The sequence below is a fragment of the Oryzias latipes genome, chromosome 12, assembly GCF_053564925.1.
Source record: "Oryzias latipes strain Hd-rR chromosome 12, Olatipes_Hd-rR_3.1".
Taxonomy (NCBI): domain Eukaryota; kingdom Metazoa; phylum Chordata; class Actinopteri; order Beloniformes; family Adrianichthyidae; genus Oryzias; species Oryzias latipes.
This window is the reverse complement of record NC_136248.1, coordinates 24,996,012-25,011,495: the sequence shown is the minus strand read 5'-3', so window position 1 is coordinate 25,011,495 and position 15,484 is coordinate 24,996,012. Positions and strand designations below refer to the sequence as shown.

Sequence of the window (15,484 nt, the reverse complement as noted above, 5' to 3'; positions counted from 1 at the left end):
AACTCTGTCTTCAAGCATCCTAAAAGGATAACTGAGCTTTTAAAACCCCAGGGAAAAAAAAGTGTGGGTTTATGGGGTTTGAACTTAAATGGAAATACTTTTAATTGAAATTCTTATAGAACTTGAACAGTTTTATTGAGATGTTTTTGACATCATTTTTTATTAAGAAATATTACATGTCAAATCATATCGTTATCACAATATTAATCTCCAGTATAACATATAGTAAGTTATCCTCATATCGTAACCTAAAGCATACTTTCTAAGTCACTTTGTCTGCTCCTGATTCACAACAATTTAAACTAATACTCATAAAGGCAATTTTTAAAAATATATTTTTTTATTGCTTTTTTAACAAAGTTTTAAACACACACAAAACAAACACTAGTGTACAAATGAGAAACACAGCATAAATACCCACATACAGCAACAACACTCAGAAAGGCAATTTTCTATTTCATTTTTTTAATATACCGGTATGTCCACCATCATCAGAAAAATTCCACAAAAAGATGTTAAAAACGTAAAAAATTAAAATTTAATTTAAATGGGTTTTCAATAGAAATGAAGGCATAAAATAATATGATGTGGCACCTGTCGTAACATGAAATTGCACAGAAGTGATCTTAGTCTACACTATGAGCCTTAAATATGAAATATTTTTCAACATTGTGGGTGGACTGGTACATTTTAAATGAATTACCTCCTTTGATAGCTCTACACGTCATATTTGGCAAAGAGACAGTGCAGGATGGGGCTTTAACCCATTTTAGATGGACTTTTCTGCAATCACACAATATGCTTTATTCTGTATTAGAATTGAGGAGTAATGGATTTGGGGATCATAAAATCAAATAATATAATTAGATGTGGATAATAAAAAAAACTAAGCTTAGTAAAATCAGTGTTTGTTGGTCCAAGAATGACTGGACCAGTTTGCGCTGTGATGTACAGGGAGCCGACTGTTTTCTGGTTAGCACGACTAAGAAAGAGCTACATCAGTGGAGTATTTTTTTTTTTTTCTTTTGGCACCCTAGAGAGCAAATGCTCAAGGCATGGATATTTTTGACTCACAGAGTTGGGACTCTTGCTGCTTGTCTGGGATACTGTCAACAATTTATAGCAGAGCGTTGATAATGTGGATAGGTTTGACCACATAACAATGATATCTTTTTTTTAAATCTACAAATTCATATTTTCAAATGGAAATGGAGAATTTAGCCTTGTGGTTCTTTGCTGTTTTTCTGGCAGTGCAACTGCAGTGGAACAGGCTTTGATTTCTTATAATCACCTTTAAAAACAGTCTTTTATTATGACAGATTCTTCATTTTTATGTAGTTGAAATATGTTGGTATAAATCTTTATCCAAACGCTTGTTCCATTCCAAGCCATTTCTTTTTAAGGAAGCTGTAAAATGATGGAGAATTTGGTCTGCCGTTGTGTATTTGTATTTCTGGATGCTAAGGGTTGTGTGGCGTCTGTCAGTCCTCTCCAATGCAGCGTTTGTGTAAAGTGTCAGGAGAATGACGAGCAGCCCGCTCTACAGACAAAATGAACTTTGTACAGCTCTCTAACATGACGCGAGTGGTACCACTTCTCACTGCTTGAGGCCATTTACTGCTGTTTATGCTTCTGCCTCTCTCCCTATCTGAGTCTTGCTCTCAGCAGTGAAGTGATTGGTTCTCTTGTGGCTTTTTGTCTGTGTATAAGATCAGTCTCCTATTTCAAGTGCTTCATACTGCCTGTTTGCCTTTTGCACTCTTGCCAAGCAGCTGCTGTTTGCTGAGAACTCTGAATTCATAGGACAGATTGCAGCATCTTTTCCTCCTGTATCTTTTCTGATGTTGCTTGATGTTAGAGATACTGACAAGCTGGATATTTATAGCTCCTTGTGGATCTTTAGAGTGTTGATTTCACTCAAAGTGAACTGAGACCTGCTAGGCCGTGTGCGCTCCGTCTACTAAAAGATTCAGCTCAGAAAGCAAAGCTTTCAATGGAATGCTAAAACATGCAGCGACCCACTGTGGGCAGAAGGTCACCTGAAGGTTCAGACTTCTTTGAGCCAGTCTGTGTTCCTTGATACAGTGACCTTCTTTGCTTCATCTGAGTTTCTGACGGCATGCGTGTCTGGCGAGGCCTATTGAGAGAGCCAAACTGTTGTATTGGAGACCACGGGAGGAGGAAGTGCTAAGCCCAAGCTACACTGGGCTGTGAAAAAGGAGTGACGCTGGCTGATGGAGAAGGGACAGGAAATCATACCAGCAACTTCGGCGTCAGTAGGGAAGGAACGGGAGGGGTACCCAGGAGGGTGTGTATACCCGGGTTGTGTGATTTTCCCGTTTGCATCCTGCAAGTGTGACACACCCTTTAATGACACTTTGCCAATTGTCTTAACACTTTTTAGACTTAATAGCACCTTTAGTCATTAATTGATTTTTAGATCATCAATGGAACTCACAACTAGTTTAGTACTCATAAAGGAGGTTATGACAGGTACTACTGTAAAATTAATGCAAAGTCTTGCCCCCAATTCAAACCTAAGCAGCAGCATCGTATAACAGCAGTGTCAAGTCAGACGCAATGAACTGCCTCCTGTTTTAGTCAATCGTGCCACTCTGACTAGGAACTCCATACGTCCTTCCAAACAGCTCGCAATGACGCTTTTAGTGGTCTGTATCTCATCACATTTTTTTTATTTTAGTCAGTGGATTTCCTCCATACCAGTATTTGTAGTGAGAGGACACTCGCTGATAAATTATGATTCTTCCTGCTCTTTCTGGTCGGTGCGTGTTTTTGGCATTTCTACCCTCAGACAAGCAGCCGTTCGAACTGTTCAGCTAGCTCAATTGTGGAAATGTGAATACAGAGAAAACCAGGAAAAAAACATGTTTTCCTTAATTGAAATAAAGTATTTGCCAGACCACAAGCGGTACCACAAGTTTATGGTAAATGAATGGTCTGTTTTCATAAGTTGCACCAGTTTTTTAAGGCGCATTTCGGTGAAATAGAACAGTAAGGTGGTGTGACCACACTTATCAAGAAACCTAGAGCTGCAAAGAGGGAGGCAATTGGTCAGAGGGGTTTGATGGGAAGTTTTTCTTGTGAACTGTGTTGTTCTTCATGTGCCTCTCATTTATCTGCAATTAGCAGCCCATGCAGATGCAACATGACTGATAAATCAAACTTGACTCATAATGTCTCTCAACATTGTTCAGTTATAACACATAAAATACAAAACAATTCTCTCAATTTTTCCATTCTTTGTACTAAAACAGTTTGTCAAACCTCTGAGTGCAGTGCTCAACAGAAAATTGATTCAAGGTTATTAAGCGCTACCATAATTCATACTTACAGAATAGCGGATTATAAAGCTCATTGTCGATTTTAAAGAAAATTAAAGGATTGAGAGTGTGGCAAAATATTGTACACCAGTCCTTCTAGAGTAAAGACACCCTCAAATTTAAATCATTGGTACTCATTTTTGTCTTGGCTAAACAGAGCAAGCATTTTGTAGCTAATTTAACCCATTTGAAAATGAATGAAAGGGAAGCATAATTTTATGCAGAGGTTACATTTATGACTTAAACATATGTAGCCGAGTTTCAGCTCTTCAACCCCTTCTTCAACTGACTGGGTTTCAAGGAGCTTTATTGTCTTCCCCTGCATTTGGTTGTGGTTGAATAGTCTCAGAACATCTTTGTATACTTGCCGGTTCCTGCTTCTCAACAATGATGCTTATGTGTGGCTGCTGTACATAGGACAACTGAGTCAACCAGACCTCAGGGCTCAGTGGATGGCTTTCAATACAACCCCAATGAAGTATTGTGCAAAGTGCTCCCGTTATTTTGTTCCATTAGCTTGCCTGGTGCTCGTAATGAGATGTCGACCTATATTGAATTCATCGGATTTTCACTACCGCTGCCAGAGTCGGGATTATTCGAACACGCACAATAGTGTAGAGGTCAGTCACAGCCCATAGCCAGTGCAGTGTGATGTGATCCAACAGCATGCATAAAACATTTCAAAAATACAGCACCAGCTTTGTGAAAGAGTTTCTTTCAGTAGCAGTGTAGTAAAGTCCTTCATGCTCACTTGCCTCCGGGGTGGGGTGGGGGGTGTTAATATGGCAGCTGAGCCACCAAAACTGATGATACATTTTTTAGCTGTTTTGCGTTTCTGAAATCCTCTGGGAGATGTGCAGATCTATTCAAAGAATTTGGTATGGCCCATAAGCCAATGTTGACTTACAACAACAAAGCAGCAGGACGACTGAACGACAAGTCAAGGCAGAATCGCCGCACAGTGAATCCAAACACAGATTACAAATAGAGTTTAGAAGGCAGTTTAATTTACTTTCACAGAGGACGTGATGAGGTTTGTAACTTGTGAAAATGTTTAACACAAAAGTCCTGATGCTAGAAATCTGCGTGCAGACACCTCACTTAAGACTATTACAGTAAAGCTGCAGCTAATCTGTTTGTGTTCTTTATTGCCTAATCGTCAATGGAAGGTTTACTTTTGATTCTATAATTACAAAAAACGTTCTCAACATAATGAAATTTGAAATCTATTCGTCATGTGTTATTACACACTTGTTATTTGAATAATTTTGGATTTATTTACAGTAATTCTCAATTTGGTCCCCCAAATGGTTTTTTAAAAACAATACATTAATTTCCTGCCTAGACCTGTCATTATTCTACTTAATTATATGCCAGTGAATTATAAATTAGAGTGAAATGGCTTATGTAATTATCCTTGATGTAAAGAAAACTTTGGTCTATACAGTGTAGTTCTGTCTTTTGTAAAGAATTGGTGGGTAGTCTGACCCACTGCCCTCAATATAGTCATGACATTTGCCATGTTTCCTTTTGTGCAGTCTGTAATTAAGGAACTTTGCATAGTCTGCTCTAAGGTGTAGTTAAGCTAAATTTAGTTTTTATATGTCTGTGCTGATTATTGTTTGTTGCAATGTCACATTAGTGCCAGATTTGGAAAGTTGACAAAACAGGGAAAACTGTTGCAGTGCAATGTTTTTCACGCCCTTCTCCTACAACCTAGATTGTCTTTTCTCTGTGGATGTGCCATGTCGATCTTGGTCAGCCATGCTGTCGGTTTCCATGCAACCCACGCTGCAGAGCACCCCCATCTTCACAATATTTACTCCTGACCACTGACCCATTGCCGGTGTTTCTGCTCTGCTTTCTAAAATGGACATACGGAAAAATATGTTGGAAAGCTGTTATATACCTGCTAAGTTGAGGTTAGATCAAGCCTAGAAAATACTTAATGTGTGTTTGCAAGTGTGCTCTTAAGCACACATACAGAATTGTTGTATAGGCACTTAAAGGATGAGACAGTTGGCCGTTTGTAACCACTTTTCCAATTGCTTCTCAGCACCATCTCTGTAACTGTTCTTTATTAAAGTATCTGTTAGCGTATCATCTCTGGAATCCTTAGGACATTTTAAAGTGGCTAATACTCATCAATTACCTTTATCATGCATTTACATTTAACTACAGCCATCAGTGATTGTTCGCGTTTGACCTTTTCATTAACGCGATCTTAAAAAACAAAACAAAATTCACAATTCAAATTTGTTTTTTAACCATTGCAAAATAATTTTCCTTTGCCAGTTAGCGTATTTTTTGGACCACAAGTCGCTCCGGGGTTTAAGTCGCAGCAGCCACCAAAATCCATAATAAAGAAAAAAAGTCATGGACAAATTAGTGATTGTTAAGACCCAATATTTTGTTTTTTACATTTAATTTACTAAAGTTTTATGTATGAGGAAATCATGGGTTGCAGTCTATTTTATCATTTAGAGGAAATACAATATACGACAAACGGAAAGAGCACTTAGCATCTCAACACCTGTCATCTATTCAGTTTGTGGACTTGATGCTGTCAGTTTCTATGTGGCTCACTGGTGAACAACATTCCTAAACAGGACCTTTGAAAAAGCCATAAAAAAGCACTACAGGATCTCTGCAGACATCTCTTGAAAAATGAACTGGTGACCACTGCAAATACCAAGACTGCTTCTTTGCCATTTTTAGACACATAAACGCAGCACAGTACATGTTTTTATGTACAGGCGCATGATGTGAACGACTGACTCCTACTGAAAACACAACCACATAGCCTACAGGAAGAAAGCACTACATTAAAGGAATAAATAATTCACTAAGCTTTTAATGGCTTCTTGTTGAACTTTTCTATGTCTTTCCCTTTTTTTTCCTCCTGCTCGGTTTTTCAACTGCTTTATAGGCTTCCGATCTTTATTCTTAGTTTTCTGAAGCTCTCACCTGTGGAGAAATTTAGGCACAATTTTTAAATCTTGTCTTTCAAAACTATTTTAAAATGTATTGGTTCTTTATGCTTTATTTTTTTGGGTGAAATGACAAAGACATAAATGCTCAACGAAACAAAATATCCCCAATCTAGTCCTAATTTAATTGTAATTTTTGTCTTTTTAACTCTTACTGCTTTAATAAAAAGCCCTTTGAGTTGCTTGGTTTGCCTTTTAATTTGCAAAATGCATCTGGAACTGGTGCTTGCACAGACTTTCACTGAGCAGAAGGTTAGCACAGGGTGACATCTGTATATGTAACCTGAAGCACAACTTCCAAATCCTTCCACCCTGTTATCATCCTGTCGTAAGGGAAGAGGGACGGGGACCGGCCAAGCAGCTGTCCTTTAAATGGTAGATCACATCTGAGCTGAACAGGAACTTCCCCTGCATGCCAAGCCCTTTCGTCAGACTTTCATAAACATGCAAAGTTTTCTTTTTTTTTTTTTTAATTTACCAACATCTGGGGATTGCTGTTTATCTGTTCATTGTATTCTTGTATTGTAAGTTGGTGCAAGACGTTGGATCCATTAAAATAGTAAAAATGGGGAAAAACATGTTTTATTTAAAGATTAGCAAGTCTTAAAGTTTAACCAGTGTTTTAGTAATGGCAAATTAGGACTTCAAATAGGGAAATTCCAGACTGTGTTTTCTTCCTGTTAAGGATGCCATTTACCTGGAAAGATCCTTTCTTCAGAATGTAATGCCTCAAGGCAGTGAAAATGAATGTGGTAATCGGGTATGAATCTGTTGAATTATTGTCTGTTTTATTGCCTCAGGTACATCCTGTCTGTGTATTTTTTGACGTTTTTGTTTGCCCATTGTGTCGTGATGGATTCAGACGAGCTGTTTGTTCGCAAAGCTTTTTGAGACTCAACTACACCACAGTGCTAAATTCAAACTCACCCAGGTTTTGTTAACCAGCTGGTACCAGCTTGGACGACAAAATGAAGACATACATTGCCGTCTGCAAGTGATTGCATGGGAGCAGAGCAGGGAGCTTGTGGCCCGCCCAGCTTATTTTTGATGTCTCAAATATACTCTTTCTCAAATGGCTTATTTTTTAGTCTGCTCCTGATTTAGAACAATTTGAATATAGATATACTCATAAAAATCACTTTAAGCTTAATTTTTTGTAATTTATGTCCTCAGCCATCAGAAAGATTCCACAAGAACATATTAAAAACACCAAAAAATACAATCGGAGTGTGTCTTTAAGGTTGGCAAACACCCCCAAAATATTGACAGATCAGATTTTGATTCAGTTAGTGTGATTTATGGATTTGTTAAACATTATAACATCGAGTTAAGTATGAGTTGACTTCAATTTTTGTTTTATTTTAACTGCACACAAACAGTGGAAGTTTTGACTGTGAGTCATATTTTCACACATATTTGTGTATCCAGTTTTTGAGGCACACCAGAGGAAATGTAAGTTAGACTTGACAGCTGAATCAAGTGTGTGTTTTTTTTTTATTTTTTTTTTTGGTGTGAGATTTCACTTTTGGCCAGCCTTTGACTAATCAAATTCGGCATTTGAGACATCGTAACAAGTGGCTATGCTCGCTCACAATTCTGGCCAGCAACAGACAGGAAGCTAAGGAGCACAGAAGGGGGTGTCTGGCACAAGTTTCCGACAAGACAGCTTGATAATTACAGACCATCTCTCTGCCTCGAGACAACTTCGTTTCACGTTGTCAGACTCTTTTTGTTTCGGCTTGATGGTTGTACCAAAGATCCAGTTTTCTGATTTAGTCTTGCTGGGGAAACCAGTGTGTACGGAAACAGCCTTGTGTTTATAGCAGACAGCTGAGCTTCATTGATGTTTTGAGGATCTACTCTATAAATCATGTCGATGGCCTCTCTATTCCCATGGAACTGCTTTTAAAGTCCAGCACTAGTTTAAGCCTCAATTCAAGTAGACGGGAAGGCACAATCAAAAGATGATCCCAGTGAGTCCTGTACCAGATATGACTGACAGATCTCTGTTTAGCCACAGAGAAAAACAGGAAAAGCCTCAGTGCTGTAAACTATGAATGCTATATCTGGGTTCCCCCATAGAAGGACAAAACCTCATGAGCTAAGCACCATTGTTTTGATCCAAACAGCTGTTGAGCAGTAAAGTTCTCCCTGACTTTTAAGCGTCAGTAGTAAAAAAAGAAAAAAATCAAGATTCTCGTCTTTGGTGGAGTTTGTTTATTCCCATCTGGACCAAATCTTGTGAAGTTTTCATTTGACATTTTTTGTTCCTGATATATTTTTCTGTCGATGTTCAAGATTAACACAATAAAAAGGCAGCCTTGCCTGTGTGGTAAAATCACTAAATTGTGGATAAACATGCCAATATGCTTTTACATAGAAAAGAAAGATTCCTCTCTGGCTTTTATCCAAGTGCAACAAACGGCTTTGGATTTGCAAAAGGAGAGCAAATACCATCTAGAAGAAATTGACGAAATCTGTAATATGTTGAATCAGTTTTCCAACATTAGTAAGTTAGTCATGTTTCCAAAACAGCCAGTGTTGGGGTTTATTTTTGTCCAGCAGCGTGGTCAGACTTAAAAATAAAAAGTGCAAAGCATGAGATGAGCCATGCATTTGTTATGGAAGGGAACTCAAATGGAAGTGTCTCATCAACATTTGTGACGAGCTTTACTGCCGTCATAGGCTGCAATCGTTGCTTCTGCTGTGGTTAAGGATTGACAAGGATTAAGGGTGGAGGATATGAACAGTGGGGTGGATAGGAGGACGGCACGTTGATCGATGTCACAGATGAAAGCTCTACCCAGTCGGAGGCCCGATTGGTGGCTTTTTCCTGCTGTTGATTGCTGTTCAACATTCAGCGTCTTCATGCTGATGGTTGTGGAATGCCAGATCCCACTGTCATCAAACTGCAGAGAGATTACAGCTGATACCGGAGCAATTTTGTCGCCGATCCAACCCACACTTCCTGCCGGCTCCCACTGCTGCTGTTAGTTATTTTATCTCCTGATTCACTTCAGTTTGGAGATAAGAGAGTCAAAGGGGCAAAGGAGGACCACGAGCCGGCGATCAATTATTGTGCAGCTAATGGGGATGAGGATGTTTTTTTTCCCCCTCTTAACCATGAACACACGGACTCCCATTACTCAGCTGATCTCAGAACCACAAAATGCTTTTTATCTCTTTATTAATTCCATACTTGTCTGCTCTTTCCTTGTATGTAGCACAAAAATGTTGATGGACCACTTTAAGGAACTGTCCAGGAAGCTTTTGTTTTTTGTTTTTACCTTCCGTATTGTTGCTTAATATGATGCATTGACTATATGAGAAGTGGACCGAGTGGGAAAATACGTCCGGCTCAAACTACATGAAGTCAATTCAGTGGCCACTTATTTGTGATATGGACATCACCGTGTTTGAACCAGATATCGTCAATAAGCAGTGATTGGTCCGAGGCGGTCTGCGCTTCTATGGCAACCACTCTCACTAATCAGGAGTGTTACAAGTCCACACCCCTACCACTTGATTAGGGAGAATGTGGCAAGAAAACGGTTCGACCATTTGACATGAGACCACCTACTTTATTAAGGCACTCAGTTGCCCAGTTTGTACCTTAAATTACTTAAACTATAGAAAAAATATCATGAAAAAAAGTTCAAAGTAGCACAAACATGTTAAAAAATGATAGAGCAAAAATGTTTATTGTAACAAATAGACTGAGTAATAGCTGTTTATCTCTCTGTAGAAGTCTATAGAATTTTGGCTTTTTGGAACCAGAAGGTACTTCCTATTTGGAACATGGGGGGGAGGGGGTCACTCCAGTTCTTATATATAGTCAATGATATATTGCCAGTGACTGTTTGAGTGATGGTAAGATCTGCACTTTACAGAGCTTGTCATCTTAAATGTGCATCTGAACCCCTATCAGGTATCAGCAAATGATGCAAAGTTTTCTGCTTCTTTTTTTGTCCCAAAGACTCTCAACGATCCCATTTGTCCACCATCACCATGATACTGAAAGACAAGTTCCACTCTCCCAAGATCAAAAGGACTCCTTCCAAGAAGGGAAAGCAGGCGCAGCCCGAGCCAGCAGCCAAAAGTGCTGAAAAACCTGCTAATAAGGTGAGTGTGCAAGTTTTCTGTTACGGGAAATCCTGTAGGTTTTTTTTTTTTAATAGTCTGTTCTTTTTGTGTTGTGTTTTCTGCTTCCATATTCTATTGTGAAAAAGGTTCTCTGCTGTGTCCCATAGCCTCCCAAATCACCGTGGAACCCGGCAGCACTGCAGCTGGTGCTTAAAGATGTGATGAAAGCCGAGCTTCTTCCTTAATGGATTCCTTTGTTTATGTTTTGGTGATAGTGGAATCAGAGCAGACTTTTTATAAGCCATATTTTAAATATTGTTTGCCTACACTGTATTTTTTCACCCTAGTGGATCCGTTGAAGTTTAATCAAGGACTAACGTTTTCTTTTTTCTTTTTGTGCTTTTTGCAGAAAGTTAGCAGGCTAGAAGAGCATGAGAAGGAGGTGGTCAGTGCACTGCGCTACTTCAAGGCAATTGTGGACAAAATGATGGTGGAAAAGAAGGTACTAGAGATGCTCCCAGGCTCAGCCAGCAAGGTGCTAGAAGCAATCCTACCTCTGGTCCAGGTAGAGGCATGGATACAGCACAGGTGAGCCACACTGGTTTTTTTCTGCTTCGTTTATTTCTTTTGTCCAGTTCAAGTTTAAGCCAACTTTTACAACAAACTCTATAAATCAGATTGGTTACACGCTGAGACTTGCACAACATTGGTTTCAACTGAGAGGCTTGCGAAGACTGTTGCAGGAGGATGTATTAAGACTGATGACACCCCTCACCTTTAGGCCTTACTTAACTTAATACCTCAGGGCTTATGAGTTGCATTTATGTGAGACTCCCTAATTCCTTAAAGAGTATCAGGAATGCTACTTTTAAGGAACAGAGAATGAGCTTTCTGACTCGGTAGGAGCTGCTTCCTTTCACTTCCAATCTTTCAGTTAAACCCGTTCTGTGAAAGTAAGCGCAGCTGCCGTTTATTTGGACTGTCAGGATACTCTGGAATTCCTCCACCTTTGTCTTTGAGCCTTTCCCCTCATCCATCGGTTCAGATGGAGGTGTGGAGGTTAGAGGTGACAGATTCTGTGTCTCTCAGCCGTGTGTTTATTTGATTCGTTTGATGGATTATCACTGCATTCGTCTCTAAGGATGTGACCTTAGCTCCGCATAGAAGTTTAGGTTTTTGCTCCAGCTTTAGGATGAAAGGCAGAAATAGAAAAAAATGTGGCTGCAGGGTAAATATTTTGCAACCCACCTATAAGGTTTTTTTTTTTTTTTTGCCAAAAGGTAACTGTTGAGTGTCAAAAGCAATTTGCTCAACAAACACTTCTTTGAAGCAACTTAAACCAATATTGGTAAAAGCTTGAATGCTGTCTCTTCACATTGCAATGATGGCTGATAAAAAAAAATCCTATTTGAGCTCTGCCGAACCACAAACCGTGGGGATTCTGACTCGGCACACAAAGCTGCCACCTACTATTACCGTACTAGAACCCGTTTACCCATTGAACTGCATTACAACTTGTGCGTCTCCATCTACAGAGTCCTTCTAATTCCCAGAGCTTCAGCTGTCTTCCACTCACTTTAGAGCTAAGCCCTGTGGAGACGGTGGAAAGATATTCCCCCTGTGTGTGAATCAGCTGCAGCATGTTGATACAGGCCTTTGCCACACCTTAGTGTTAAGGTCTGAATGTACCCTCAGCTACTGGGAGAAACAACACCCCACTTCCTCGAGTGCTTAGACTCTCTATTGTTAGCGCAAGGGAGCTTATATTAACCTCTACCGTTGTAGCTGTGCATTTCTGCTGTCCGTGTTACCAGCTCAGTGGCCTAGTGGGAGAGCGTCCGGACAGCAAAGCTATTCTATCCAGTGGGCTAAAACTTCTCTGGTCACTTTCAGTTAAAAAAATAAAAATAAAAAAATACTTCCAAAATCAGTGTAGTAGTTGTGAGCAAGACCAAGAGCAGAGCAACCCCTACCACCCCCAACCTAACATTACTGGTGCCGAAAAATCAGAAAATGCAACAATGCATCAGAAAAATGCAACAAGAGCCTTCTAAAAACACCAGAAATACAATTTCTAATCCGAGTGGGTCTTTAAAACGTCACAGTTCACTACTTCACTACTTCACTTTCCTATTTAATCATAAATAGGAATCATAAAAAAGGGACTGAAGCATTATGTTTGTCGATAAACATAAAAAATAAGGTTACAGTTCATGCAACAACAGAGCCGAATTATCAATGTAACAATTATGCCACATACATATAATAAAAATACTACGCCTATTCACAAAAACATGCATATTTGCTAATACACACATTCATTTGGCTTGTATCTCACACTTATTTGACTTTTCAACAATAGCCGAAACGTTTTCGCAGTATTTACTACTATAAAACATTTAACCAAAATATTCCTAAAGTTTGTTCCAAAACAGAAGGACATCTCCATTTTACATTAGTTTTTTATCTGCTTAATTCAAACATAAAAATACCACTCCTATTATGATATAATGTTCCTCTCTTCTTTTAAAAATGGAATGCACTCTCAAACTACTTTTAGAGACCGCAAACAAAATTTCCAACGTTCTTACATGCACAATATCCACCACTAACAAACAGTGCTTCCTGTCTTTAATCGTCATCAGTTTTAATTGTTTCTTTATCTTGCATTAATTTTAATTTGATCCATTTCTTTTCTCCACACTTGATCTCATGTAAGTTACAGTTACTGTTTACTGAAATCATGAATGAATGCTTTCTGAAGATAATCAATCATTAATATTCACTTGATTTTGTAACTTGAAAAGAATCTAACGCATCAGAACCGGATTACAAAATCTATGTAAAACTATAAAAAGAATTGACTCGCTATTATATAAGATCACTTCTTCCCACTCCTTTTTAAGCAATAAATCAAGCTCTACTTGACTTTAGTTTATGATCACTACATTTAATCAAGCAAATGTGACTCAAGTGTGTGTGGTTTTTTTTCTATCTATGCATTTTAATTTTTTATTGTATTGACTACAATGCTTTAAATCAGTCAATCAATCTCGCCACATTTTGTCTTACAATTGTTTTAATAGCGTCCTGTTTATTGATGTCTCCCCTCTCGTCAATAGTACGGCGCTGACTTCCTGCCACAGCCGCGTCTACCAGAGTTTGGGCAACCTCATCCGTTGGGCCGACCAGGTCATGCTGGACGGCATCGACTTGGAGGACAAGGAGAACGTGGCAGCTGTCACCAGTGTCATCAAGGCAGTGCTGGATGGAGTCAAGGTGGGCCTTTCCCTGCCAGAGAGCCTGTAGGACGTGTTAACATCAATCTGTGTCGCATTCATTCAGAAGGCTGAAGCTGCCTGTGTCTGTCTCAAAAATAGGAGCTGGTGAAGCTGACCATAGAGAAACAGGAGCAGCCATCGCCCACCACCCCTAACAAACCGGCACCACCTGTTGCCCCAGCGGAGAGGTTAGAGCAAAGCATGCTGGGATGAGCAGACTCAATCAGAGCAGTTAATTAACTCGCTCTCTCTGCTTTGTGTGCACAACAGTGTGTCATCGGAGACGCATCTAATAGATCGGGAGCAGGAAGTCTCAAAGAAGGCAGCACCAGCTGCTTCTCCTGCAGAGTCTGCCCCTGAATTGGCAGATGAGGATGTGGCCCCTCCCAAACCCCCGCTTCCAGAAGCCAAAATTGCCGAGCTTAGGTGAGGATGTTGAATTGTGGAGAAGAAATATTACACATTTTCTTTGCATGTTCTCGTTTCGGAAGTCTAAACTTGTGGATTCAGGTGGTTTATCAAATGTTTCAGTTAGGAGGCAGCTTCAATGAAAGATTACCCACAGTGCTTAGGAGTCATGTCCATTTTCTGGGGGACTTTTGGAACTTTTTAGGAAATGACTGGATTCATGATTTCCCTTTTTTTTTTACTTTCTGTTGTGCTCACATGAGTTGGTCCTTCATTTATTTCGTTCACACACAAAAAAAAAACGTCTAAGAGAACGTACGCAAAATTCTGTTTAAAGACCCACACTGATCGTCTTTGATCTATTTTAGAAGCATTCCAAGCGGTCTTTTATATTTTGAATATGCTGTTTTTGGCCAAAAACAAAAAAACCCTGCTTTGTTTTCTTGAGCATAGTTTCTGCAGAGCAGAAGTAGTTCTGTCTACGTGTTCTTCTGCCAACTTAAAGCCCTTCTCAACCCCGACCTAACATCACCGGTGGAAAAAAAAAAATAACTAGCAATATCAGAGCCATTCAGATCTATACTTTGGAGCCAAATGCCAGCTCAGAGGAGAAAAACAAAGACGTACATTAATCTAGTCTGCAGGTGGATGCATCAGAATGGAGTGGAGCATGGAGTTTGTGGACTGTCCAGCGTATTTTACAGCATAGAATAAATAAGTTTTGAATAAATAAATAATCAGAACTGGGAATTTTACGCTTACTTTTATTAATATATGTCATGTTAAAAACTTCATAAACACAATTTTCATCAGAGTGGGTCTTTAATCTTTTTTCCGATCTTTATTATTTTGGCTTTATCACACTTGAGGTTTAAAATCGTGATCATTTTGTCTGTTGCTCTTCCTCCTTCCTCACTCTTTGTGATGTGTCTCTTTCATCCCTGGTCTCCCTTTGGATTCTGGGAGCAGAGCGCAGTTGAATGCTGACGCTGGCCAAAGGAGACCCTCTCAGAAGGAGAAGTATGTCAGCCCATGGGTTCATCCAGTTCCATAATAACATCCCACCCTCGAACCCCATGAAGCTTCTGAATTGGATGAAAGCTGTCGACTTGCATGTTTGCATCCCCCCTTCCAATGTTTGTGTCCTTGTTTCCTGGAGAGCCCATCATCCAATCAGGGGTGGTCGAGTGCATGACTGTGTGTGACTGACCTACGACGTGTCATTTCGCAAGTCTTCATATCGTGGTCGCTTGAGTTCGCTCCTGCCCCCCAATCCTAAAATTGACTCCCTTAGAGTGTTTCGGTTTGACAGGTGGGATGAAGTCATCTCATCGCAGACAGAGGCTAACATGAAACGCCCTCAGTTTCACCTGGCTGTGCT

General features: G+C 39.6%; 1 protein-coding gene across 1 annotated transcript in view; it reads left to right on the top strand.

Moving 5' to 3' along the window:
• Positions 1–15,484, top strand: part of rapgef1b (Rap guanine nucleotide exchange factor (GEF) 1b) — a 42,994-nt gene that overhangs the window by 8,638 nt on the left and 18,872 nt on the right. The window contains exons 2-7 of the mRNA XM_023961164.2: positions 10,308–10,453; positions 10,824–11,002; positions 13,537–13,693; positions 13,795–13,883; positions 13,966–14,121; positions 15,073–15,123. Coding sequence (XP_023816932.1) covers positions 10,308–10,453; positions 10,824–11,002; positions 13,537–13,693; positions 13,795–13,883; positions 13,966–14,121; positions 15,073–15,123 — 778 coding nt within the window. The remainder of the gene's footprint in view (positions 1–10,307; positions 10,454–10,823; positions 11,003–13,536; positions 13,694–13,794; positions 13,884–13,965; positions 14,122–15,072; positions 15,124–15,484) is intronic.